The sequence below is a fragment of the Salmo salar genome, chromosome 11, assembly GCF_965601325.2.
Source record: "Salmo salar chromosome 11, fSalSal1, whole genome shotgun sequence".
NCBI classification, from domain to species: Eukaryota; Metazoa; Chordata; class Actinopteri; order Salmoniformes; family Salmonidae; genus Salmo; species Salmo salar.
Window position 1 is genome coordinate 18,474,401 of NC_138301.1, and position 27,851 is coordinate 18,502,251.

The 27,851-nt window shown below is 44.6% G+C and overlaps 1 protein-coding gene across 1 annotated transcript in view; it reads left to right on the top strand.

Moving 5' to 3' along the window:
- The window catches only part of hcn4 (hyperpolarization activated cyclic nucleotide-gated potassium channel 4), an 83,227-nt gene that overhangs the window by 14,997 nt on the left and 40,379 nt on the right, over positions 1 to 27,851 (top strand). Inside the window, exon 2 of the mRNA XM_014126754.3 lies at positions 18,045 to 18,468. Within this exon, the coding sequence (XP_013982229.3) occupies positions 18,045 to 18,468 (424 nt within the window). The remainder of the gene's footprint in view (positions 1 to 18,044; positions 18,469 to 27,851) is intronic.

Below are 27,851 nucleotides of genomic sequence, written 5' to 3' on the forward strand. Positions count from 1 at the left end.
TGTCTGTAGATAGTGAGTGTCTGTAGATAGTGTCTATACAGAGTGAGTGTCTATAGAGAGTAAGTGTCTATAGATAGTGTCTATATATAATGAGTGTCTGTAGATAGTGTGTCTGTAGATGGTGTCTTTTGATAGTGTGTCTGTAGATAGATAGTGTCTATAGATAGTGAGTGTCTGTAGATAGTGAGTGTCTGTAGATAGTGAGTGTCTGGGCCTCTGTCCCAGTCTCAAATCTCTGGAAGACTGAAATAGGTTTCCCTCAAGAATTTCCCTGTATTTAGCGCCATCTACCATTCCTTCAATTCTGACCAGTTTCCCAGTCCCTGCCGATGGAAAAACATCCCCACAGCATGATGCTGCCACCACCATGCTTCACTGTGGGTATGGTGTTCTCGGGGTGATGAGAAGTGTTAGGTTTTCGCCAGACATATCGTTTTCCTTGATGGCCAGAAAGCTCAATTTTAGTCTCATCTGACCAGAGTACCTTCTTCCATATGTTTGGGGAGTCTCCCACGTGCCTTTTGGCAAACACCAAACGTGTTTGCTTATTTTTTTCTTTAAGCAATGGCTTTTTTTCTGGCCACTCTTCCGTAGGCCAGGTCGCAGTTGTAAATGAGAACTTGTTTTCAACTAGCCTACCTGGTTAAATAAAGGTAAAATAAATAAATAAATAAAGCCCATCTCTTTGGAGTGTATCTCCGCTGTGGACCTTTAAAGCTCCTTCTGGCTTATCTTTGGTCTCTTTGTTGCCTCTCTGATTAATTCCCTCCTTGCCTGGTCCCTGAGTTTTGGTGGGTGGCCCTCTCTTGGCAGGTTTGTTGTGGTGCCATATTCTTTCAATTTTTTAATAATGTATTTAATGGTGCTCTGTGGGATGTTCAAAGTTTCTGATATTTATTTATAACCCAACCCTGATCTGTACTTCTCCAAAACTTTGTCCCTGACCTGTTTGGAGAGCTCCTTGGTCTTCATGGTGTCGCTTGCTTGGTGGTGCCCCTTGCTTAGTGGTGTAGCAGACTCTGGGGCCTTTCAGAACAGGTGTATATATACTGAGATAATGTGACAGATCATGTGACACTTAGATTGCACACAGGTGGACTTAATTTAAATAACAATGTGACTTCTGAAGGTAATTGGTCGCACCAGATATTATTTTAGGGGTTTCATAGCAAAAGGGGTGAATACATATGCGCGCACCACTTTTCAGGTTTTTTAGAATTTTTTGAAACCTCTAATTTTTTTCATTTCACTTCACAATATGGACTATTTTGTGAATGTCCGTTACATGTAATCCAAATAAAAATCCTTTTAAATTACAGGTTGTAATGCAACAAAATAGGAAAAACGCCAAGGGGGATGAATACTTTTGCAAGGCACTGTAGTGTCTATAGATAGTGTCAATATATAGTGACTGTCTATAGATATTGTTTATAGATAGTGTCTATAGATATTGAGTGTCTATAGATATTGTTTATAGATAGTGTCTATAGATAGTGTCTCCAACTGCCTCCAACTGCTCTTAAATGCAAGTAAAACTAAATGCATGCTCTTCAACCGTTCGCTGCCCACACCTGCCCGCCTGTCCAGCATCACTACTCTTGACGGTTCTGACTTAGAATATGTGGACAACTACAAATACCTAGGTGTCTGGTTAGACTGTAAACTCTCCTTCCAGACTCACATTAAACATCTCCAATCCAAAATTAAATCTAGAATCGGCTTCCTATTTCGCAACAAAGCATCTTTCACTCATGCTGCCAAACATACCCTCGAAAAACTGACCATCCTACCGATTCTCGACTTCGGCGATGTCATTTACAAAATAGCCTCCAACACTCTACTCAACAATTTGGATGCAGTCTATCACAGTGCCATCCGTTTTGTCACCAAAGCCCCATGCACTACCCACCACTGCGACCTGTATGCTCTCGTTGGCTGGCCCTCGCTTCGTACTCGTCGCCAAACCCACTGGCTCCAGGTCATCTACAAGTCTCTGCTAGGTAAAGCCCCGCCTTATCTCAGCTCACTGGTCACCATAGCAGCACCCACCCGTAGCAGGCGCTCCAGCAGGTATATCTCACTGGTCACCCCAAAGCCAATTCTTCCTTTGGCCGCCTCTCCTTCCAGTTCTCTGCTGCCAATGGCTGGAACGAACTGCAAAAATCTCTGAAGCTGGAGACTCTTACCTCTCTCACTAGCTTTAAGCACCAGCTATCAGAGCAGCTCACAGATCACTGCACCTGTACATAGCTCATCTGTAAATAGCCCATCTATCTACCTCATCCCCATACTGTATTTATTTATTTATCTTCCTCCTTTGCACCCCAGTAGCTCTACTTGCACATTCATCTTCTGCACACCCTACCACTCCAGTGTTTAATTTTGTATTACTTCACCACCATGGCCTATTTATTGCCTTACCTCTCTTATCCTACCTCATTTGCACATGCTGTATATAGATTTTTCTACTGTATTATTGATTGTATGTTTGTTTATTCCATGTGTAACTCTGTGTTGTTGAATTTGTCGAACTGCTTTTCTTTATCTTGGCCAATTCGCAGTTGCAAATGAGAACTTGTTCTCAACTAGCCTACCTGGTTAAATAAAGGTGAAAAAAAATAGATAGTGAGTGTCTGTTGATAGTGAGTGTCTATACAGAGTGAGTGTCTATAGATAGTGTGTGTCTGTAGATAGTGAGTGTCTATAGATAGTGGGTGTCTATAGATAGTGAGTGTCTGTAGATAGTGAGTGTCTGTAGATAGTGAGTGTCTGTAGATAGTGAGTGTCTATAGATAGTGAGTGTCTATAGATAGTGAGTGTCTATAGATAGTGAGTGTCTGTAGATAGTGAGTGTCTGTAGATAGTGAGTGTCTATAGATAGTGTGTGTCTATAGATAGTGAGTGTCTATAGATAGTGAGTGTCTATACATAGTGAGTGTCTATAGATAGTGAGTGTCTATAGATAATGAGTGTCTATAGATAGTGAGTGTCTATAGATAGTGAGTGTCTGTAGATAGTGTCTATAGATAGTGAGTGTCTATAGATAGTGAGTGTCTGTAGATAGTGGGTGTCTATAGATAGTGTGTGTCTATAGATAGTGTCTGTAGATAGTGTGTGTCTATAGATAGTGAGTGTCTGTAGATAGATAGTGGGTGTCTATAGATAGTGAGTGTCTATAGATAGTGAGTGTCTATACAGTGTGAGTGTCTATAGATAGTGAGTGTCTGTAGATAGTGTCTATAGATAGTGAGTGTCTATAGCTAGTGAGTGTCTGTAGATAGTGTCTATAGATAGTGTGTGTGTCTATAGATAGTGTGTGTCTATAGATAGTGAGTGTCTGTAGATAGTGGGTGTCTATAGATAGTGTCTGTAGATAGTGTGTGTAGATAGATAGTGTCTATAGATAGTGTGTGTCTATACAGTGTGAGTGTCTATAGATAGTGAGTGTCTATAGATAGTGAGTGTCTGTAGATAGTGAGTGTCTGTAGATAGTGTGTGTCTATAGATAGTGTCTGTCTATAGATAGTGTCTGTAGATAGATAGTGTCTATAGATAGTGTGTGTCTATAGATAGTGTGTGTCTATAGATAGTGAGTGTCTGTAGATTGATAGATAGTGAGTGTCTATAGATAGTGAGTGTCTATACAGAGTGAGTGTCTATACAGAGTGAGTGTCTATAGATAGTTTGTGTCTGTAGATAGTGTCTGTAGATAGTGGGTGTCTGTAGATAGTGAGTGTCTATAGATAGTGGGTGTCTATAGATAGTGGGTGTCTATAGATAGTGGGTGTCTATAGATAGTGGGTGTCTGTAGATAGTGGGTGTCTGTAGATAGTGAGTGTCTATAGATAGTGTGTGTCTATAGATAGTGTGTGTCTATAGATAGTGTGTGTCTATAGATAGTGGGTGTCTATAGATAGTGGGTGTCTATAGATAGTGAGTGTCTGTAGATAGTGAGTGTCTGTAGATAGTGAGTGTCTATAGATAGTGAGTGTCTATAGATAGTGTCTATAGATTGTGAGTGTCTATAGATAGTGAGTGTCTATAGATAGTGAGTGTCTATAGATAGTGTGTGTCTATAGATAGTGAGTGTCTGTAGATAGTGTCTGTAGATAGTGGGTGTCTATAGATAGTGAGTGTCTATAGATAGTGAGTGTCTGTAGATAGTGTGTGTCTATAGATAGTGTGTGTCTATAGATAGTGGGTGTCTATAGATAGTGGGTGTCTGTAGATAGTGAGTGTCTATAGATAGTGAGTGTCTATAGATAGTGTCTGTAGATAGTGAGTGTCTGTAGATAGTGTGTGTCTATAGATAGTGTGTGTCTATAGATAGTGGGTGTCTATAGATAGTGAGTGTCTGTAGATAGTGAGTGTCTGTAGATAGTGAGTGTCTGTAGATAGTGAGTGTCTATAGATAGTGAGTGTCTATAGATAGTGTCTATAGATTGTGAGTGTCTATAGATAGTGAGTGTCTATAGATAGTGAGTGTCTATAGATAGTGTGTGTCTATAGATAGTGAGTGTCTGTAGATAGTGTCTGTAGATAGTGGGTGTCTATAGATAGTGAGTGTCTATAGATAGTGAGTGTCTGTAGATAGTGTGTGTCTATAGATAGTGTGTGTCTATAGATAGTGGGTGTCTATAGATAGTGGGTGTCTGTAGATAGTGAGTGTCTATAGATAGTGAGTGTCTATAGATAGTGTCTGTAGATAGTGAGTGTCTGTAGATAGTGAGTGTCTGTAGATAGTGAGTGTCTATAGATAGTGAGTGTCTATAGATAGTAGGTGTCTATAGATAGTGAGTGTCTATAGATAGTGTGTGTCTATAGATAGTGTCTATAGATAGTGAGTGTCTATAGATAGTGAGTGTCTATAGATAGTGAGTGTCTGTAGATAGTGTGTGTCTATAGATAGTGAGTGTCTATAGATAGTGAGTGTCTGTAGATGTGAGTGTCTATAGATAGTGTGTGTCTATAGATAGTGTGTGTCTATAGATAGTGAGTGTCTATAGATAGTGTGTGTGTCTATAGATAGTGTGTGTCTATAGATAGTGTGTGTCTATAGATAGTGTGTGTCTATAGATAGTGAGTGTCTATAGATAGTGAGTGTCTGATAGATAGTGTGTGTGTCTATAGATAGTGTGTGTGTCTATAGATAGTGTGTGTGTCTGATAGATAGTGTGTGTGTCTATAGATAGTGTGTGTCTATAGATAGTGAGTGTCTATAGATAGTGAGTGTCTATAGATAGTGGGTGTCTATAGATAGTGGGTGTCTATAGATAGTGAGTGTCTATAGATAGTGGGTGTCTATAGATAGTGAGTGTCTATAGATAGTGGTGCTGTAGATAGTGAGTGTCTGTAGATAGTGAGTGTCTGTAGATAGTGTGTGTCTATAGATAGATAGTGGGTGTCTATAGATAGTGAGTGTCTATAGATAGTGAGTGTCTATAGATAGTGAGTGTCTGTAGATAGTGAGTGTCTATACAGAGTGAGTGTCTATAGATAGTGAGTGTCTGTAGATAGTGCCTGTAGATAGTGGGTGTCTATAGATAGTGTGTGTCTATAGATAGTGAGTGTCTATAGATAGTGGGTGTCTATAGATAGTGTGTGTCTATAGATAGTGGGTGTCTATAGATAGTGGGTGTCTATAGATAGTGGGTGTCTATAGATAGTGTGTGTCTGTAGATAGTGTGTGTCTGTAGATAGTGAGTGTCTGTAGATAGTGAGTGTCTATAGATAGTGTGTGTCTGTAGATAGTGTGTGTCTGTAGATAGTGAGTGTCTATAGATAATGAGTGTCTATAGATAGTGAGTGTCTATAGATAGTGAGTGTCTATAGTGAGTGTCTGTAGATAGTGAGTGTCTATAGATAGTGAGTGTCTGTAGATAGTGTGTGTGTCTATAGATAGTGAGTGTCTATAGATAGTGTGTGTCTATAGATAGTGAGTGTCTATAGATAGTGAGTGTCTGTAGATAGTGGGTGTCTATAGATAGTGGGTGTCTATAGATAGTGAGTGTCTATAGATAGTGAGTGTCTATAGATAGTGTGTGTCTATAGATAGGGAGTGTCTGTAGATAGTGTGTGTCTATAGATAGTGAGTGTCTGTAGATAGTGTGTGTCTATAGATAGTGAGTGTCTGTAGATAGTGAGTGTCTATAGATAGTGGGTATCTATAGATAGTGAGTGTCTGTAGATAGATAGTGTCTATAGATAGTGTGTGTCTGTAGATAGTGTCTGTAGATAGTGTGTGTCTATAGATAGTGTGTGTCTATAGATAGTGAGTGTCTATAGATAGTGAGTGTCTATAGATAGTGAGTGTCTATAGATAGTGTGTGTCTGTAGATAGTGTGTGTCTATAGAAAGTGTGTGTCTATAGATAGTGTGTGTCTATAGATAGTGAGTGTCTATAGATAGTGTGTGTCTATAGATAGTGTGTGTCTATAGATAGTGTGTGTCTATAGATAGTGAGTGTCTATAGATAGTGAGTGTCTGTAGATAGTGTGTGTCTATAGATAGTGAGTGTCTATAGATAGTGTGTGTCTATAGATAGTGAGTGTCTATAGATAGTGTGTGTCTGTAGATAGTGTGTGTCTATAGATAGTGTGTGTCTATAGATAGTGAGTGTCTGTAGATAGTGTGTGTCTATAGATAGTGTGTGTCTATAGATAGTGAGTGTCTGTAGATAGTGTGTGTCTATAGATAGTGAGTGTCTGTAGATAGTGTGTGTCTATAGATAGTGTGTGTCTATAGATAGTGAGTGTCTGTAGATAGTGTCCGCTATCAGTTGTTGACTATTAGAAGAACCCTCTTGCAAAATGTTTGTTATCTTGCCTTTTCTCAGACCAGTCATGTCTGAGAAACAGACGTGGCCTCTATTCACCAGGCCGTTGGCAGCAGTATCAGTGCTGCCTGCTAGAGTACTACTAAACCATAGGGAACCAGTAGGGCTCCTACTCAGTGCAACAACCTCTCCACTTATGGAGGGACTGAGTGGAGTCCAGCAGAATAAAGAGCCCTGTCTGTGTGGTTGCCATGATTCACAGGAAGTACTTCCCCATTCCCCAGCCGCAATGTGTTTAGCCTCCTCCCACCCTCACGCTACACTGGCCGTCTGACTAGAAGACTCGGAAAAATGGCTGGATTAAGAGACATGCAGTGTTGGTGTGACTCACCCATTTCTCTTTCCCGTCTCCAAAGACATCTTCTTCCACTGTTATTTGTAAAGCAGGTTATTTTCCCGGGCTGTTGTTAGCACCTGAATTGGGAAGGCTGAATAGGGAAGATGGTGGCAGGGAAATATGTTTAAATTAAATGCATTTGCACTATTTAGCACATATACTCAAGAAATGACAGAAATAACAAATAAACAAGATAAATCCGCTCCTATTTGGTTTAACAGTCAGATAAGCCTCTGCTTTTGCCTTCTCACGCAGACCAGATCAACTCTGCATCGCGTCCCACATTTTTATTTCATTTTATGCTTAAAACTACTTCTTAGTAAGGGTTTTCCATAAACTGCTGGGTTTTAAGCTGCATTAATTTTGGCTATATTTTTCCCTTACCCATATCTTTTTTGGGGGGAGGGTGGGATAAAATGTGCTAAAATGTGCTTACAATTTCTGTGGAGTTTCGAGCAACAGGGCTCAGTCTATGAAAAGAGGAGAGATTATGTGCTCCTTTATCCACTGAGCAGAATATAAGGAGATGAATTCTTCCTCCCTCATTTTCTCCTCAACCTTTCTCTCCCACTCATTAGTTTCGCACCATCTTGTTTTCACTCTCGGTTCCCTCTCTCTCTCTCCGTGTTCCACATTTTTATCTCGCCCTTTCTCTCTCCCTCTCACTCTGACCCTGGATCAACATCTCTGAGATGGATAGAAAGGCTTTCATTCCTGCGGCTCCATTTGCTGATTACATCACCTGGTTGGGGAAGATAATTGACAGGTCGGGGCTAAGGGAGTGATGGGGCTCGGGGTATGAGGGAGGGCTGGGGCTCGAGCTAGGCTAGGGCAGAGTGTTGAGTGGGGCTCTGGGGCCGAGGCTGGGGTGTGGGGCTGGGGCTACATGGGGCTGGGGGAGATGGGGGGCTGGGGAAGTGAGCGGCAAGGTGACTGACTGCTAATATCATGGCAGCTACGGTAGTGCATTAGGTTAGCTCTTCATCTGGTTTAGGAGACCCAGCTGTTCACTCTCTCTCCTGGGAAACGGGGTGATGTGTGTATAGGAGGCACCCAGCACTGTGTGCTGTTCACTCTCCCACATCAACACTCAGTGGTTGACTGATAGAAGAACCCTAGACATGACATGGGAGATACAGTAGATAGATAACAATGAATCATGATAATAAAGATGGCTGCAATTAGGGGGCGAAATGGCATGCAGGCAGGAAGTAGAGAATGGTGATCCAGCTGCATGTAGTCTGGGGGATGAGAGCAGGTTGGAGAGCAGTCTGTGGGTGCATCTCAAATGGCACACTATTCTATGGGCCCTGGTCAAAAGTAGTGCACTATTTATATAGAATCGGATGCCATTTCAGACACAGCCCGTGTCTATGCCCTGTGTTTTCCTCTGATAGGCCTATGGACTGTGCACAGTGGTCCTTTTGTTTTTGTGGAGGGCACAGTGAGTTGCTGACTGCGCTGCTTGCGGAGTAGTCTTTTATTCCCCCGAGCAGGTAACTAACGGGCCGTGCTCTGTTCTGCCTCTACTCTGCTCTGGGGAGGGACTCTGCTGTGTGTGAAGAACTCTGTGCGCTGCGACCAGGGACAAGGACAGGGACAGGGACACTGTGGCTCTCTCTACTGGTGGCTGCAGTGGCTACGTTGATTAGATTGTTGATATTCATAAGAGAACAATTGAGTATCCAAAACTGATACATATTTTTGATGGGCTTATTGCCTGATCTCTAGCTTTGCTGCGTGGCTTTGTTTTATTATGGGGTCTTAGTATTTGTCTTTGGAAGTGGTTCGTTTCTCATGAATAATCGGTAAATTGCATGTGTTTTCCAGTCACTGGTCACAGTGGAGGTCATTATGCGCTTGACAGTTACCCGTATGCGTTCTCAGTCTATATGCAAAAGGATTGGACTCTTCTTAGCTGTCGAATCCCAGAATATACGATCTATTAACTCTGACTTGAATACAGACAAGGCCTTAGACAGTATAGATCTCTACCAGCTTCAGCATCAGAGGTCAAACCTGTCTCTGCTCTGGAGTTTAGGTGCAGTTGGGAGACTTACAGAACAGGTTTTCTTCAGCTGGATGAAATTCCTGCAGTGGTCCATCATCACCTGGCTATTGTAGTCTTATTAATGGTATTATTCATATGGTTTGCACTATTAGGAAAGGGCTGTTCCTTACATTAGATTCCCCCTTTCTCATGTTGGTGTTTAGTAAATCGATTTGATGCTTTCTCTCCGGTGAATTCTTCTTACGACAGCGGCAGTGCTCTGGACTGATAAAACGGTCAGTCTCACCTAAAAATAGTCACTTTCGACTGTGTAGTCCCAGTGTCAGTGATGTGCTCCCTGCTCACAGCGAGCCCGCCGGCTGTGCTTAGCAAAGTCAGTGCCGTCATTGCAGTTCATCTGAGCGGGGTGTCAACAAAAATAGGATTAACCCTTTTAACCCGATTCTCTCCTGGACACTTCAATTTCCCCCTGTTATTGTCTCATAATGTGCCATCTGGCCCAATGGAGAAATGTCTTGCAGAATTGCTATGCAATGTGTTTTGTAGCCTTCTGTGTGTATGTGTATGTGTGTGTGTGTGTGTTGTCTTGTCCTTTTGGCAAAATTTGGTGTCTGGAAAATGTATGGCTGTGTTGTCCTTGTAATAGACTAACATGCTTCATTTTCACTCATCACTCGCCTGTCAGAACAGGCCTAAGGGTTAATGGATTCCCGCCACTGCACATACCAACAGACACAAACATATAAATACACACACACACACACACACACACACACACACACACACACACACCACACACACACACACACACACACACACACACACACACACACACACACACACACAGTCAAGCCAACTGTTCACTGTACCCGTAGTACAGTAGTGACACCTCTAAGTCGGGTTAGAGTAGCCAGTGGCCGGTGGTCAAATTGAAGCAGGCAGTGTGTGCTGCTTGTGTCTAATGTGACATGGGGCAGCATCCTCAGGCAAATGGCGAATCAGCACTTCTGACGAGGATTCCTCATCCTCACACAAAACAGCCTCTCACAAGAACTAGGTAAGGGAGAGAAACAACACACAAAACAAGGACATGAATTATTCAAGAGGGGAACTGCTTTTCATATTCATAAATAGATCAACATCAATCATTCAATCAGCCAGAGTCACATTTACAGTGGGAATGACTGTGCTGCTGCTTTCTGGGAAGGAAGAGCGGGGAGGAACAGGAACACCACTCATTGTTGTTCTACTGTCCTCATTCAGTCTGACGCCATGCCGAATGAAGAGGAGCACACACACACACACACACACACACACACACACACACACTGCTCCTCATGGCTGTCTGTCTGCAAGACTAGTGTACCCGACATGACAGACAACCTACCTGGATGCCATGCCATCGCTCTCCCAGCGTGTCTGCCAACAGGTAGAGACAGCACCCCGCAGGCAACGCAACACACACACACACACACACACACACACACACACACACACACACACACACACACACACACACACACACACACACACACACACACACACACACACACACACACACACACACACACACACACACACAAACCGGCTGTAGATTCTTTATGCCTTTTCAACATGTTCATGTTGGGTGAGAGGAGTGTGTGTGAGTAGCTCGCTGTGGGTGATGTCAGAGCCCCAGTGTGATGGTGACACCAGGATGGGCCAGTGTGGCCCCAGGTAGCTATCTCCAGGACAGGGTGGCGAGTGGGAGAGAGGTTTATCTTGTAGCAGGAGGCACTCTGAGGGTAAAAACATGGGTCTGCAGTCCTTGGTCTCTTCCCAGGAGAGCAGACGGTGTGGTGTGTACCGTACCTCTGTCTCTGTAGACGAGCAGGCATGGAAATGTCACGGTCTGTCGTCATGACAGTGAGCAGTCCCTCCCCAGCACTATAACAACTCAGGTGTAAGCTATGCAACCGGGGTCATTTCCCCTCTCGCTCCCTCTCTATCGCTCCCTCCCTCTCAGGATCTCTCTCTCCTCCCTCAAACTCTCCCTCTCTCTATCGCTCCCTCCCTCTCTGTATGGCGCTCTCCCTATCATCCTTCTCCTCCTCCTCTCTCTCCCTACACCGCAGCAGCGTACCCCTGCCTGCACTGATATCACCATGAAGGACGCTGCCTTTTGTTTTATAAAGGGAAAAGCTATCAATCCACAAGTCAGTGCTTTCAGACCGACATAGAGATGGGGCTTCTGTGCCTTTGCGATGTTCGTCCACCACCCTGCCCTGTGCTCACTGCTCAGTCTGTCTATATTTCTAGAACAATGTTCCTTTATGTCAGGATAGAAAACACAGTAAATGGATCTCTGCTATGTTTAGGTGGGCTGACCCCCATCATAAGGCAATAGCGAGAGTGAAAAGGAAAAAGAGCGCACACACACACACACACACACACACACACACACACACACACACACACACACACACACACACAGAGACACAACTCATGCACATTTACACAGAACCAGATGTGTGTCCTTGATTCTTGAATAGAAATACCAATACATACACTACATGACCAAAAGTATATGGACACTTGCTCGTCAAATATCTCATTCCAAAATCATGAGCATTAATATGGAGTTGCCCCCCCCCCCTTTTGCTGCTATAACAGCCTCCACTCTTCTGGGAAGGATTTCCACTAGATGTTCGAACATTACTGTGGGGACTTGCTTCCATTCAGCCACAAGAGCATTATTGAGGTCGGGCACTGATGTTGGGCGATTAGGCCTGGCTCGCAGTCGGTGTTCCAATTCATCCCAAAGGTGTTCAATGGGGTTGAGGTCAGGGCCCTGTGCAGGCCAGTAAAGTTCTTCCACACTGATCTAAAAAAAAAATCTGTATGGACCTCGCTTTGTGCACGGGGGCGTTGTCATGCTGAAACAGGAAAGGGCCTTCCCCAAACTGTTGCCACAAAATTGGAAGCACAGAATCATCTAGAATGCCATTGTATGCTGTAGTGTTAAGATTTCCCTTCACTGGAACTAAGGGACCTAGCCGAACCATGAAAAACAGTCCCAGACCATTATTCCTCCACCAAACTTTACAGTTGGCACTATGCATTTGGGCAAGTAGAGTTCTCCTGGCATCCGCCAAACCCAGATTTGTCCATTTGAATGCCAGATGGTGAAGCGTGATTCATCACTCCAGAGGACATGTTTCCGCTACTCCAGAGTCCAGCTCTATCAGAGCAGACATTTCACAAACTGACTTGTTAGAAAGGTGGCATCCTATGACGGTGCCACGTTGAAAGTCACTGAGCTCTTCAGTAAGGCCATTCTACTGCCAATGTTTGTCTATAGTGCTCGATTTTATACACCTGTCAGCAACGAGTGTGGCTGAAATAATTTCAAGGGGTGTTCACATATTTTTGTATATATAGCGTAGGTTTCCATCCAATTGACGACAGATTTTCATGCGAATATTCTAAAATCTGCATAAAAACAATATGCGCATTTTCCCATCAGAGATGTATTTCCGTCAAAATGGACTTGCGGATAAAATGTTGTGCATAATGATGTAGTGCACATAAAAATTACTTTAGCAGTTATATTCACGTCGCATTTTCAACTCTACCGATGGTTTTGTCACGAAAACAATGTCTGTTATAAAGCAAATGTGCCCGCTCTGGTCTTGCCACATGTATTCTAGTCAACAGTTCCTAGCCTACATGATGAGATTATTATGGACAAGAGCCAGATCATTTTTATTTGTCAAAACGGCAACCAAGCATCAATCATCATGTCACCAGAATCAGACCCTCAATATTTATTGGAAAGGAGCATCAAGATCATTGCGGACTTTCACCACCCTGTGAAGTCCATCATAACTTATTTCATCTGTAGCCTAATAAACTGCATCCCGAGTCGTAGTGGGAGGACCACACACCATATCATCGCGTGCCTCCAAGTCTACTTCGATATGATGGTTATTATATCAATATTTGCGCATAAAGGCATTTCTACAGGCATTTCTCACATAATACATTTTACGGACACAAAAATATCTCACCTTGTCTTTAGTTTTTTCATCATTCGAAAGTTTACTGACAAATTAGCTGTTTCCATCAGGCCTGTCTGTCAGGGCGTGAGTAGGGGGTGTTCTAGGTTTATTATTTCTATGTTGGTGTGTTTGGTATGGTTCCCAATCAGAGGCAGCTGTTTAGCGTTGTCTCTGATTGGGGATCATATTTAGGCAGCCATTTCCCCACTGTGTTTTGTGGGATCTTGTTTTGTTTTGAGTTAGTGCATGTAGCACCTCTGATGTCACGGTTCGTTGATTGTTTGTTTCTTTTTGTTTGGAAGTATCGCTTAAATAAATATGTGGAACTTTAATCACGCTGCGCCTTGGTCCAGTTCCTACGACGATCGTGACAGAAGATCCCACCACAACAGGACCAAGCAGCGTGCCCAGGAGGAGAAGGTATCCTGGGCTTGGGAGGAGACCAAGGAGGAGAATACATCTTGGACTTGGGAGGAAACCTTGGCAGGACACGAAAGCCTGCCGTGGAAGCAGACACAAGGAGAGAAGGGAGGACAGCGACGACGCCGGGGTTCGCAGCAACAAGGAAAGCTCAAAGGACAGCCCCAATTTTTTTTTGGGGGGGGGGGGGGGCACACGGGGTGGTCGGCGGAGCCAGGGAGTGAGCCAGTGACAGCCTGGGAGGAGATAGAGAGGCGGTCGGTTGACCCAAGGAGAGTACCAGAGCCCGCCTGGGAGTCAATGGAACAGTTCAAGGAGGGATACCGGAGAATGGGGTTGGCTAGGAGTATGCAGTAACGCAGGCATTTGGAGGAGCGTGTCACCAGTCCGGTGCAACTTGTGCCGGTCCCACGCATCAGGCCTCCAGTGCACCTCCCCAGTCTGGTGCGTCCTGTGCCAGCTCCCCGCACTCGCCGTGCGAAGTGTGTCATCGTTCCGGTACAATTTGTGCCGGCTCTACGCACCAAGTCTCCAGTACGCCTTCACAGCCCAGTATGTCCTATGCCAGCTCCTCGCACTCGCCCTGAAGTGCATGTCACCAGTCCGGTGCCACCTGTACCGGCTACACTCACTAAGCCTCCAGTGCGCATTCACAGTCCGGAGTTTCCGGCAACGGTTCCCAGTCCAGAGCTTCCGGCGATGGTTCCCAGTCCAGAGCCTCCGGCGACGGTTCACAGTCCGGAACCTCCTGCGACGATTCACAGTCCGGAACCTCCTGCGATGGTCCACAGTCCGGAACCTCCTGCGACGGTCCACAGCCCGGAGCCTCCTGCGACGGTCCACAGCCCGGAGCCTCCTGCGACGGTCACAGCCCGGAGCCTCCTGCGACGGTCCACAGGCACGGTGTCCAACCCAGCTCCATGGCCGGAGCCCTCCTTTGCGCCGATGCCCAGTCCAGGCACGGCGTTCAGCACGGCGCCATGGCCGGATCCGGGGTCTGGGCGGGGGCTACAACCTGCACCGGAGCCGCCATCGACACTAATCACCCCTCCATCCTCCCCAGTTGGTTTCAGGTTTTTCGGCCGGAGTCCGTACCTTTGGGGGGGGGGGGGGGGGGGTACTGTCACGCCCTGACCATAGAGAGCCCTTGGTGTTGTTTTGAGTTAGTGCATGGGGCACCTCTGATGTCACGGTTCGTTGATTGTTTGTTTCTTTTTGTTTGGAAGTTTCGCTTAAATAAATATGTGGAATTTAATCACGCTGCGCCTTGGTCCAGTTCCTACGACGATGGTGACACCGTCTTTCGGTTTTCTTCCGACATGTACTTTACTCGCATAAAAAGGTTGGATGGAAAACTGGTTAGTTGCTAGATTTCCATCCAATTGGCGACAGATGGTAGTGCGAATACTCTAAAGTCTGTATAAAACAATATGCACATTTTTCCACCAGAGATGTTTCCATCAAATTGAATTGTTGCGGATAAAACGCTTTGCGTGATGACGTAGTGCACATAAAAATAACTTTTGCGGTGAAATTCCCATGTACAGCTTCAAAAACACAATTGAAATGTGTTTTCATTGCATTTTCAACTCTTCTGATGGTGTTGCCACAAAAAACTATTGCGTTATATAGAGAATGTGCCCACTCTGGTCTTGGCACGGGCCCTTTAGCAACAGGTCACCCATACAGTGCGGGTATAGCCTACTTCATGATGAGATTGTTTTGGACAAAGAGACAGATTATTTGTATTTGCCAAAATGGCAGCCGAGCATCGATCATCATGTCACATAAATAAGACCCTCAATATTTATTGGAAAGGAGCATCAAGCTCATCACCGTGCACTTTCACCACCCTGTGATGTTTATCAGCATTTATTTCATCTGTAGCTTAATTAACAGCATGCTTCCCAGAGTCATAGTGGGAGGACCACACAACATATCATCCTCACTAGTTGATTAATTATATCAATATTTGCTCATAAAGGCGTTTCCACCGCAATTCTTGCATAATTAATTTTACAGACACAAAAAGATCCCATCTTGTCTAACGTGTTTTGATTTGTCGACATTTGGAACGTTTACTGTTTCCATCAATCCTGTCGTGAAATGTTTTATCCGACCCTCGCATAAAAAGGTTGGATGGAAACCCGGTTGTTTGTTCCACAATATTTTCATTGTTGGTCACAACCTTCATCACCACGGTTGTGAATCTCTGACATTGAGGAGACCTAGAGACATGACGTATCGGGGGACAGTCACATGGTTGATGTCTGTAGTAGGCTATAGTATGTACAATACATGACCAGAGGCTTGGGAAGGCTGTTGACCACAAATACCCCATTACTTCATCCAAGGGAACAGGTAGAGTTCACACAGGTGTGTGTCTCCTCTCTTGGCCCCAGGCCCTCTCAGGGAATCCTGACAGCAGCTTACATACCCCTCCATCCTTCTCTCTGAGGCCCAGTAAGCATGTGGAGGAGCCCTCCTCCCCTGCCTCTCCACAGCCTCCCCCTGTCTCTTCTCAGCCTCCTCTCTCTCTCTCTCTCTCTCTCTCTCTGTCCAAACAGACAAGACAGTCTGCCAGCTGGGCTTTTTGTACTTCCTGATGTCTGTGTTTGTTTCTTCACGACCCAGTTTAAACTAACAGAAGTCCTCTGAGGTCACCATGAAACTGGCAGGAAAGTGGCGAGGACAATGAGCAGGTGTTGGCGCGAACTAAGTGGATATATTAGCACATAGTGATTGCAGCGACATTAAGGGCCGTTGGTTCACCTCCAGCCCGTTAGCAAGCTGTTTTGTCTTCATGATGTCAACTCACATGCTTCTTCCTGACATGGGGAATATGAGGGAATGGGAAGAATTCGAAGAATAAATGTCATTACCCGTGTACATGTTATTTCCTTTGAAGTTGTGTCTTGTCCTCTTGGGCTTTAAATCTTAACATGAGCAAACAGTGGCGGAAACATCTTTCTAAATATAACTCTGCTTGACAAGAAGCTGAATCCGTGGTAACCTTTTTACTTTGAAGAATTCCTATTACTGCCACTGTTTCGTGTGTCTGTGCGTAAGCGAGAGGGGGTTTAGTGTGTGTCAGTGTGTGTGTGTGCATGTGTGTGTGAGTGAGTGTGTGTGCATGTGTGCACACGCAGGTGTGTGTGTGTGTATTTTTGTAAACCATAATCCATGGCTCAGCTGTCTTAGACAGCTGTGTGTGTAATATCTCTGTAATGAATGTTTATTTCAATGTATTGTAACGTGTCCACAGACAGGCAGCACAGTGATCTCAGAGGCAATTGGAATGTTCATCTCCACTGAGAGGCATCGCAGCAAAGCAACCATCAACATTGTGAATAGTATATTTTTCATTTCTTCTGGGTCTCTGCTTTAAATTGGTTTTGCTCTGAGATGGATTTTTATGGGGCCAGTTAAACTTGAGTGGTTAAATCATCCTGCCCTAAGAACCAGTTCACAATGTGGGACCCTCTCCCTCGGTACCATCTATAGAGCACCAAGGATACTGTATATCATCCTTTATACAACACAACCAATCTGGATTCAATTACAAAGCGGGCGGAGAGTGTAATTTATAACCAAACTGTGCGACTGGGAAGATGGACAAGGTCACGCCACACTTTGTAATCAACATTTAACCCTCGTTGACCTTTTTAAATGTGTGCCCAGCAACCACAAGCAGGAGACAAATAGGTTATGTGTGGGCCATTACTCCTTCACGAGAGCCACAGTCGGATAACATGTGAACACATTGTGACAGCCATGAATCACACAGGTTCAAACTGGCCGTATCGGGGATTTAAGTGTTAGTTTAATTCCATATAACATTTATTTTTAAAGGCCTTCGAAGACAGGATTTAGTGGTGGGTCGAGACACATGGCCATAGTGTACACAATCCTAAACCACTTTCGTTATTGAAAATGTTGAATGTCAGTGGCGGTATGAAGCAGTTCAGTACAGTACTAGTCTATGTGATAGTTTAAAAGGAACCGCTCATCCTAGATAGCTGCTGTAGCTTACAGTTTTAATGTGATCAGTGGTAGTGGTACTTCTCAGGGAGAGGTAGCTGTTGATCTTCTTTTCTCCTAACTCCTCTCTACCCAATTCCTGTCTCTCCCAGGTGCTGCTGGAGTTGACTATACTGCTACTGATAGTGGGGAACCCGATCAACATCCCTATGTGGTTCCTCCTGTTCTCTCCCAGGTTCTAAGCCATCTGTGGTTCCTCCTGTTCTCTCCCAGGTTCTAAGCCATCTGTGGTTCCTCCTGTTCTCTCCCAGGTTCTAAGCCATCTGTGGTTCCTCCTGTTCTCTCCCAGGCTCTAAGCCATCTGTGGTTCCTCATGTTCTCTCCCAGGCTCTAAGCTCTCTGTGGTTCCTCCTGTTCTAGGTTCTACTGGGACCTGACCATGCTGCTGCTGATGGTGGGGAACCTGATCGTCATCCCGGTGGGCATCACCTTCTTCAAAGACGAGCACACGCCCCCCTGGATCATCTTCAACGTGATCTCAGACACCTTCTTCCTCATGGACCTGGTGCTCAACTTCCGCACGGGCATCGTCAAGGAGGACAACACCGAGATCATCCTGGACCCACAACAGATCAAGATCAAGTACCTGAGGAGCTGGTTCGTGGTGGACTTCATCTCCTCCATACCTGTGGACTACATCTTCCTCATTGTGGAGACTCGCATCGACTCCGACTTCTACAAGACGGCCCGGGCGCTGAGGATCGTCCGCTTCACCAAGATCCTCAGCCTGCTCAGACTGCTCAGGCTGTCCAGGCTCATCAGATACATCCACCAGTGGGAGGAGGTAGGTTGCTGTAGGAGGGTGTGTGTTGTTGTGTTGTTGTGTTCGTACGTACAGTATGTGCGCGTGAGAGAGGGGAGATTATTATAATCCATAGTATATCTACCAAACACAGAATACCTACACGTGAACACGGACCGTCTTTACTACAGTCGACTGTCCTCTATAGAGTATAGCTCCTCGGAGAGAGATAACGTTGTTTACTGAGACCCATAATGTGTTACCTTTCCCCTGGGGTTGGGCTAGAGGAAGCTACTCTAGCTAGCTGTGTCTGATTAGATCCACTAGTGAGGCAAGGTGAAGAGGCTTTTTGCTTTACCTCATCCACCAGTGAGATGATGAAGAGAGAAACGTTGATTACTGTTCTGTGCAGCAGCAGTCTATCTACCAGTCTGACGAAGGGAGTCGAGAGAGAGAGAGAGAGAGAGAGAGAGAGAGAGAGAGAGAGAGAGAGAGAGAGAGAGAGAGAGAGAGAGAGAGAGAGAGAGAGAGAGAGAGAGAGAGAGAGAGAGAGAGAGAGAGAGAGAGAGAGAGAGAGAGAGAGAGAGAGAGAGAGCCTCTGCTGAAATACAGGGATGATTATAATTGCCGTAATAATTAGAAATGTTCCCGTTCCTCCCTGGGTGTATCCTTGAGCACTGTCCCAGAAGTAAGAGGTGCAAAGTGAAGCAGCAGAGCCCAGCAGGAGATGCATTCAGTCAGTCACTAAGGAGACAGAGACACTCCTTCACCACCAGGAAAGCAGGTCGCACACAGACCCAGGCACCGCCACTGTGAATTTACATACCAGCCAACAGATGGGGCTCCCTGACCAACCACTGCCATTCATGCTCTAGCATCTACAAACATTGTATTTGTCTAAACTGCACATTACTACTCCATTTGAAGCCTTGTCATGCACTCTTATAAAAAAGGATTCTTCGGCTGTCCCCCATACGAGAACCCTTTTTTGGTTCCAAGTAGAACTCTTTTGGGTTCCATTTAGAACCCTCTGGGAAAAGGTTTCTACAATGAACCTAATAGGGTTCTGCCTGAAACCCAAAAGGGTTCTTCAAGGGGTTCTCCTATGGGGACAGCTGAAGAATCCTTTAAGGTTCTAGATAGCACCTTTTTTTATAGGAATGTGTAGCATTGTTTATTTTTTATTGTAATATTGCAGATAGAAGCCACAGTCTATCAGTGTAATTGTCTGCATAATTTCCAATCCCCCATCTATTGTTTACAAATATATTTTCCTTTATTATTTACCCCTAACCCTCCACCCCTCCCCTAATTGGAGTAAACTAATGGACAACAACACATCCAGCTTCTACATACTATATACATTTTACTGACAGTATATTTTACATGAGTTATCTTTTGTTTGTTTTTAGTCTCATCCTTCAGTGTGGAGTATTGTTTGTAACATTTAAATGTTTGCCAGGACAGGTTACCTCTCTTTGTCTCTTCTACAGTACCACTTAGACAGAATGATTGTGTCCATCCCTATAGGGTATTTAGATCACGGCTCTATTCGGCTGTCAAAACCAGCTGAGGCACTTCCTTTCACAGTTGTTGTAAAATGCCTCCAAATCCCTGCTGGGTGTGTTCACCTGAGAGTTTTACTTTGCATGAACAATGGGGGAGTTTGAATAGCTGGCTGATTGCCAAACGAACCACAACACTAAACCACACCATACCCAGGGGCATTTTAAAAGGGGCCTTTCAACCACATCGACAGACAGTTTGAGGCAGCATACCACTCAGGTTGTGAAGTATACATCAAAGAGGCAGCATTGCTAGTAAATTAATCTCATCACCATCAACCCCATTTGTCTTTATGTCTTCATGTTAACTGGGAACTGGGACTGATAAGAGGGGCTAGCCAACACAGAGGCAGATTCTGTGTGTGTGTGTGTGTGTGTGTGTGTGTGTGTGTGTGTGTGTGTGTGTGTGTGTGTGTGTGTGTGTGTGTGTGTGTGTGTGTGTGTGTGTGTGTGTGTGTGTGTGCGAGGCGTGCTGATCGGCGCTGGGTAGGCAGGCGCTGCCAAAGGCCAGCTCGGCCTCGGTGCTGGAACACTACAGTGGTAACCCCACAGAAATGGCATCTGGCACCCCCGAATAACTTGTCGACCACATCTCACCACCTGACTGACTTTTTGACTTTTTCGTGATGGCAACTACATTTCAAATTACGTCATAGTTTTAAAACTGCATCGCCATTTGAGCTTTTCGAATAATATATCTTCTTAAATTGCTGGTAGCTGAAGAGCAATCCACAGCGCCATAGAAAATGCAGTACTTCCTGTTTAACCTGCAAGGTCTTTGATGTTGTTGACTCCGTTGCTTCCCCCAGCACAGCGACATTGCTCGGTGCTCTGTCATCGTTGGTCCTGGAGACGTCTGATGCTGTCACGTCCTGGCCAGTCTAAGGGTTAATTGGTATTGTAGTTTGGTCAGGACGTGGCAGAGGGTATTTGTTTTATGTGGTTAGGGGTGGTGTGTTTGTTGTAGGGCAGTTGATTTAGGTATTCCGGGGTTTTTGGGCACTGTTTGATTTTCATGTATTCTATGTTGAGTCTAGTGTGTCTGTTTCTATGTTTGGGTTCATTGGGGTTGGGACTCTCAATTGAAGGCAGGTGTTGTCTATTTGCCTTTGATTGAGAGTCCCATATATGAGGGTGTGTTTGTGTTTGTCTTTTGTGGGAGATTGATTTTGCACTGCGTTTTTGTATGGCCTGCAAAACTGTCATTCGTCGTTCTTGGTGTTTTCTTGTTTTCTCGTGTTCAACGTCATTTAATAAATTAAGATGATGAGCACCAACTCTACTGCGTATTGGTCCACGTTCTCAGACGACGATTTCTCTATATCATCGGAAGATGAAGAAAGCTGTGACAGATGCCCTCTGACCTGCTGAGTGAAGGAACGCTTCATGTTCTCACCTGTCATAGTGAACAGAAGACAAATGCCTCGGCAAGGCAGCTCCCTGTAGCACTGTCACAGTCAACAGAACAGCTCAGCCCCTAGTCTCCTCTAATCACAGCTGATATTCTAACATCCAGGCCCCACCCTGACATGAAGGGTTAAAAGGACCCCCCGGCTGTGGAGAGGTCATGTGCTTTATTTTCTGTGTGTGCGTGTGCCTGTGTGCTTACATGACTTGCTACTGTAACATGTGTTTAGGGGCAGATTCTCAAGTCTTGATTGGTGCCCCGTAGTCAACTATGACCCGTTGTTGCATGGCACAAAGGACTTCCCATCCTGTCAAATTAGCATCTCAAGTTTTAAACAGCGATCTGTTAAACCACACAACATTAACTAACCAATAATAAACGCTTCGAGAATAAAAACATTGATCAAGGATTCCATTCCAAGGCATAATAGCCGAGAGGGCTCAGTGGACTACAGTGTTTTACAGCTTACTAACAGGTTGTGGTTGTGGTGGTTGTGTGTGTGTGTGTGGGGGGGGGCGATAACATTGTCATAGATAATGATATTCCAAGTGGTGTGCAGATATCCATCATATCAAAGGGGGGAGGCTGCAATCAGTGCCATGGCATCTCTCCTGTCTGTCCTCCTATCCCCATCTCTCTCTGTCTAGACAGATGGGCTGTACTCATTGTCATATTTCATTGGGATACAAATAAGACGCTGGCCGAATATCCTCCTCATCGGAGTTGTCTCCTATAGACAAACCCAGTGACTTGAATTAAATTAGTCAACATGTTATTAAATCAAACTCAAACGAATGCACTAATGACTAATTTGTGAGAGTGGCTCCCATGCCAGATGTCTTCAACATCACCATCCTCCTGCTTGCTGCTTTTAGCAGGGATGCAGAGGCATTTGGGGCATTGATGAGGAAATAGTTTAAAAGCCAGAATTGTCAACGGACTTATGTGGAAATAGTATAAAAGCCAAAGCATCAAGCCCCAGATTTGGATTTTTTTTTATCTCAGTCAGCACTTAGCTGCACTTAGTTTCGCAGAAAGAGAGAAAGCACATTCTTAAATACTTTTCCGACTTAGAGTTAACAAGAATAACATTAGTGGGCGGCGGTGGATCATTTTCAACATGGCAAACAATTCCACAGTGCTTTGAACTTGGTGTCAGGAGCTTTGGAGCACTACCATCTGTGTTTGTTTAGTGCATGGAGGCAGGGAGTCCATCTTCCTATTAATATTGGCATCTGGGATCGTTAAGATGGATGGCTTTTCTGCCCAACTGGCTGTGTGCAGGATGGAGGGGGGGAATGATCCGATATGCCACAGAAAGAAATCCCAAGGTGCTTCGATAAGAGTGAGCCACGTGGGTCGCCAGGCAGGCAGGCACGCCGTGAGGGAGGGAGGGAGGGAGGGAGGGAGGGAGGGAGGGAGGGAGGGAGAGAGGGAGGGAGGGAGGGAGGGAGGGAGGGAGGGAGGGAGGGAGGGAGGGAGGGAGGGAGGGAGGGCACTTCCATTCATTTTCCACCCAATAAATCAGCACACACACAAAATATGTAAATAATGCAAATCAGCCAATCAGTCCTCCACTTGGTGACCCGTACCTTGGCCAAGGACTGTTCTTTCACAGATAAGAAAGAAGAAAAGGTTTAATGGGGTATTATTGAGTGCACAATGAGGCTTGCCAGAAAGAGTGACAGGTCCTCAAGACTGTCTGTGAATGTGCCTTGTGTGATATTAATACCCACAGCAGGGCCCCTTAGAAGACTTCTACATTAAAATGTGTAATCCGGCACGCACCCGATGCTTCTCGGTAGGAAGCTGAATGAAAGAATTCTGTGGCTTCCTCAAAAGCCCTCCAGGCCATGGCTTGTATAGACACCGGATGAAAGAGTGTCCCATGTCGTTCTCTCTCTCTCTCTCTCCCATTTCTTTATCTACACAACTCCCAACTCCCTTGTCTACCATTACAGTGTGGATGAGGGTCTGGCATTTAGTTAGGGCATTTCACTGTGTAGCTCATGTTGTCCTTTTATACTGAAATCCAGCCCAATGTTGAACTAAAATCAGAAAGTGAGTGGCAATGTGAAAGTGGCATCAGTGAAACAATCTGATTTTTCTTGGATTTGGTGGTCGACACATGATGCCAGGCATTCATCATCATTAGCAGCCTGGACGGCAAACACCAGATGCCACAGCAAAGCATTATATTGACTGTCTCACTCACAGACGTATGCATCTATTCTGTTTCTCTCTCTCTCACTCTCTCTCTCTCTCTCTCCTCTCTCTCTCTCTCTCTCTCACCTGGACCACACTCTTCTCTCCCTCCATCTGTCTGAGATGACTATGCAGCTGTGACTGTCGCTTCCTGTGTGTCCCAGATAGCTTCCTGACACGATCAGGTGTCTCCCTATGGATCAAGTGGATGTCTTGTCTGGGCATGTCTGTGTTTCTGGACTGGGTCCTTGTTTTTTCCACTGTAATGTCTCGGACAATTTAGCTTTCTTTAAATCTAAAAGAAACAAAGCACCAATGATCCTTCCACATTTACGATTTGTTTAGAAGACAACGATGATGCACATGTGAATATGCAATGTGCATTAGATGTAATGTTTTTCTTATTCATCTTGACCACAACACAGACACATAACAGTTCGATATGTCATTAGTTCTGTTGTAGACATTCCCTTGTTATTAACCATAATAATGTAAGGGACATTGAAGGTCACCAATCAAACTCATTTTTCTGTATATATCAATGATGTCGCTCTTGCTGCGGGCGATTCCCTGATCCACCTCTACGCAGACGACACCATTCTGTATACTTCTGGCCCTTCCTTGGACACTGTGCTAACAAACCTCCAAACGAGCGTCAATGCCATACAACTCTCCTTCCGTGGCCTCCAACTGCTCTTAAACGCTAGTAAAACCAAATGCATGCTTTTCAACCGTTCGCTGCCCACACCTGCCTGCCCGGCTAGCATCACCACCCTGGACGGTTCCGACCTAGAATACAGTGGGGCGAAAAAGTATTTAGTCAGCCACCAATTGTGCAAGTTCTCCCACTTAAAAAGATGAGAGAGGCCTGTAATTTTCATCATAGGTACACGTCAACTATGACAGACAAAATGAGAAAGAAAATCACATTGTAGGATTTTTTTATGAATTTATTTGCAAATTATGGTGGAAAATAAGTATTTGGTCACCTACAAACAAGCAAGATTTCTGGCTCTCACAGACCTGTAACTTCTTCTTTAAGAGGCTCCTCTGTCCTCTACTCGTTACCTGTATTAATGGCACCTGTTTGAACTTGTTATCAGTATAAAAGACACCTGTCCACAACCTCAGTCACACTCCAAACTCCTCTATGGCCAAGACCAAAGAGCTGTCAAAGGACACCAGAAACAAAATTGTAGACCTGCACCAGGCTGGGAAGACTGAATCTGCAATAGGTAAGCAGCTTGGTTTGAAGAAATCAACTGTGGGAGCAATTATTAGGAAATGGAAGACATACAAGACCACTGATAATCTCCCTCGATCTGGGGCTCCACGCAAGATCTCACCCCGTGGGGTCAAAATGATCACAAGAACGGTGAGCAAAAATCCCAGAAGCACACAGGGGGACCTAGTGAATGACCTGCAGAGAGCTGGGACCAAAGTAACAAAGCCTACCATCAGTAACACACTACGCCGCCAGGGACTCAAATACTGCAGTGCCAGACGTGTCCCCCTGCTTAAGCCAGTACATGTCGAGGCCCGTCTGAAGTTTGCTAGAGAGCATTTGGATGATCCAGAAGAGGATTGGGAGAATGTCATATGGTCAGATGAAACCAAAATATAACTTTTTGGTAAAAACTCAACTCGTCGTGTTTGGAGGACAAAGAATGCTGAGTTGCATCCAAAGAACACCATACCTACTGTGAAGCATGGGGGTGGAAACATCATGCTTTGGGGCTGTTTTTCTGCAAAGGGACCAGGACGACTGATCCGTGTAAAGGAAAGAATGAATGGGGCCATGTATCGTGAGATTTTGAGTGAAAACCTCCTTCCATCAGCAAGGGCATTGAAGATGAAACGTGGCTGGGTCTTTCAGCATGACAATGATCCCAAACACACCGCCCGGGCAACGAAGGAGTGGCTTCGTAAGAAGCATTTCAAGGTCCTGGAGTGGCCTAGCCAGTCTCCAGATCTCAACCCCATAGAAAATCTTTGGAGGGAGTTGAAAGTCCGTGTTGCCCAGCGACAGCCCCAAAACATCACTGCTCTAGAGGAGATATGCATGGAGGAATGGGCCAAAATACCAGCAACAGTGTGTGAAAACCTTGTGAAGACTTACAGAAAACGTTTGACCTGTGTCATTGCCAACAAAGGGTATATAACAAAGTATTGAGATAAACTTTTGTTATTGACCAAATACTTATTTTCCACCATCATTTGCAAATAAATTCATAAAAAATCCTACAATGTGATTTTGTGGAGAAAAAAAATCTAATTTTGTCTGTCATAGTTGAAGTGTACATATGATGAAAATTACAGGCCTCTCTCATCTTTTTAAGTGGGAGAACTTGCACAATTGGTGGCTGACTAAATACTTTTTTGCCCCACTGTATGTGGACAACTATAAATACCTAGGTGTCTGGTTAGACTGTAAACTCTCCTTTCAGACTCATATTAAACATCTCCAATCCAAAATCAAATCTAGAATCGGATTTCTATTTCGCAACAAAGCATCCTTCACTCATGCCGCCAAACTTACCCTCGTAAAACTAACTATCCTACCGATCCTCGACTTCGGCGATGTCATCTACAAAATAGCTTCCATTACTCTACTCAACAAACTGGATGCAGTCTATCACAGTGCCATCCGTTTTGTTACCAAATCACCTTATACCACCCACCACTGCGACCTGTATGCTCTAGTCGGCTGGCCCTCGCTACATATTCGTCGCTAGACCCACTGGCTCCAGGTCATCTATAAGTCTATGCTAGGTAAAGCTCCGCCTTATCCCAGTTCACTGGTCACGATAACAACACCCACCCGTAGCACACGTTCCAGCAGGTATATCTGCTGATCATCCCCAAAGCCAACACCTCATTTGGTCGCCTTTCCTTCCAGTTCTCTGCTGCCAGTGACTGGAACGAATTGCAAAAATCGCTGAAGTTGGAGACTTTTATTTCCCTCACCAACTTTAAACATCAGCTACCTGAGCTGCTAACCGATCGCTGCAGCTGTACATAGTCCATCTGTAAATTGCCCACCCAATATACCTACCTTATCCCCATACTGTTTTTATTTTATTTACTTTTTTGCTCTTTTGCACACCAGTATTTCTACTTGCACATCATCATCTGCTCATTTATCACTCCAGTGTTAATCTGCTAAATTGTAATTATTCGCTATTATGGCCTATTTATTGCCTTACCTCCTCATGCCTTTTGCACACACTGTATATAGACTTTCTTTTTTTCTACTGTGTCATTGACTTGTTTATTGTGTTATTGGCTTGTTTATTGTTTACTCCATGTGTAACTCTGTGTTGTTGTCTGTGTCACACTGCTTTGCTTTATCTTACCCAGGTCGCAGTTGTAAATGAGAACTTGTTCTCAATTAGCCTACCTGGTTAAATAAAGGTGAAATAAAAAAATAAAAAACCTAGGTGGTAAAAGCCTTGGTTTCAAACAGAGTAGAGCTCGTCCATAGCTCTCTCCATTGAGAGCACTGATGAGGTCAGGTGTTAGAGTAACGTGGCTGCCAACGTCAGAACCCCTGCCCTTAAGATACCTTTGTGGATTGTCTGGGTGCCCTCGTCATTCATGGCTCTGCTGTTTAGCCAGATAGTCATGCAGCCAGGCTTATTGTATGTCCCTATCAATTAAAACAAAGAGGCCAGCCATCCATCATCCCTTTAATGTGTTGTACTCTACAATGCAGTGTGTGTGTGTGTCTGTCTGTGTGTGGCTGAGCTGCATGTTGTGACATGCCAGCAGCCCCAAATGACTTTAGAAGCAAATGACAGTGAGTGCATGGTGCACAGTGTCCAGCCCCTCCCCTGTACATCTCTAATGAACACTTGGCAATTAGGCAGGGTCTGTTTTGGTGTAAGACAGGTTGGCAGCAGAGCAATTTGTTTTTTTGTCCCCCAAAGTATATCGAACTGGTTGTTTTTCCATTTAGTGGGAATGGGAATATTTTGGGGTAATTGAGTTAAGGCTGAGAGAAGATATATAGCTAGGAATCACCACCCCCCACTGAAGTGCACTAGTTAAAGCCCCTGCTCTCTTTCTCTGTCTCATTTGCCAGTACTATCTGGAGATTTGCATTGCATTATTCTGAACAAGCCAGGAGATCTTTATTCTCCATTCAGTGCAGAAGTTCAGAAAGTATTTTAAGGGCACATCCCACTGGGCACAGACGTCAATTCAACGTCTATTCCACGTTGGTTCAACGTCATTTCATTGAAATG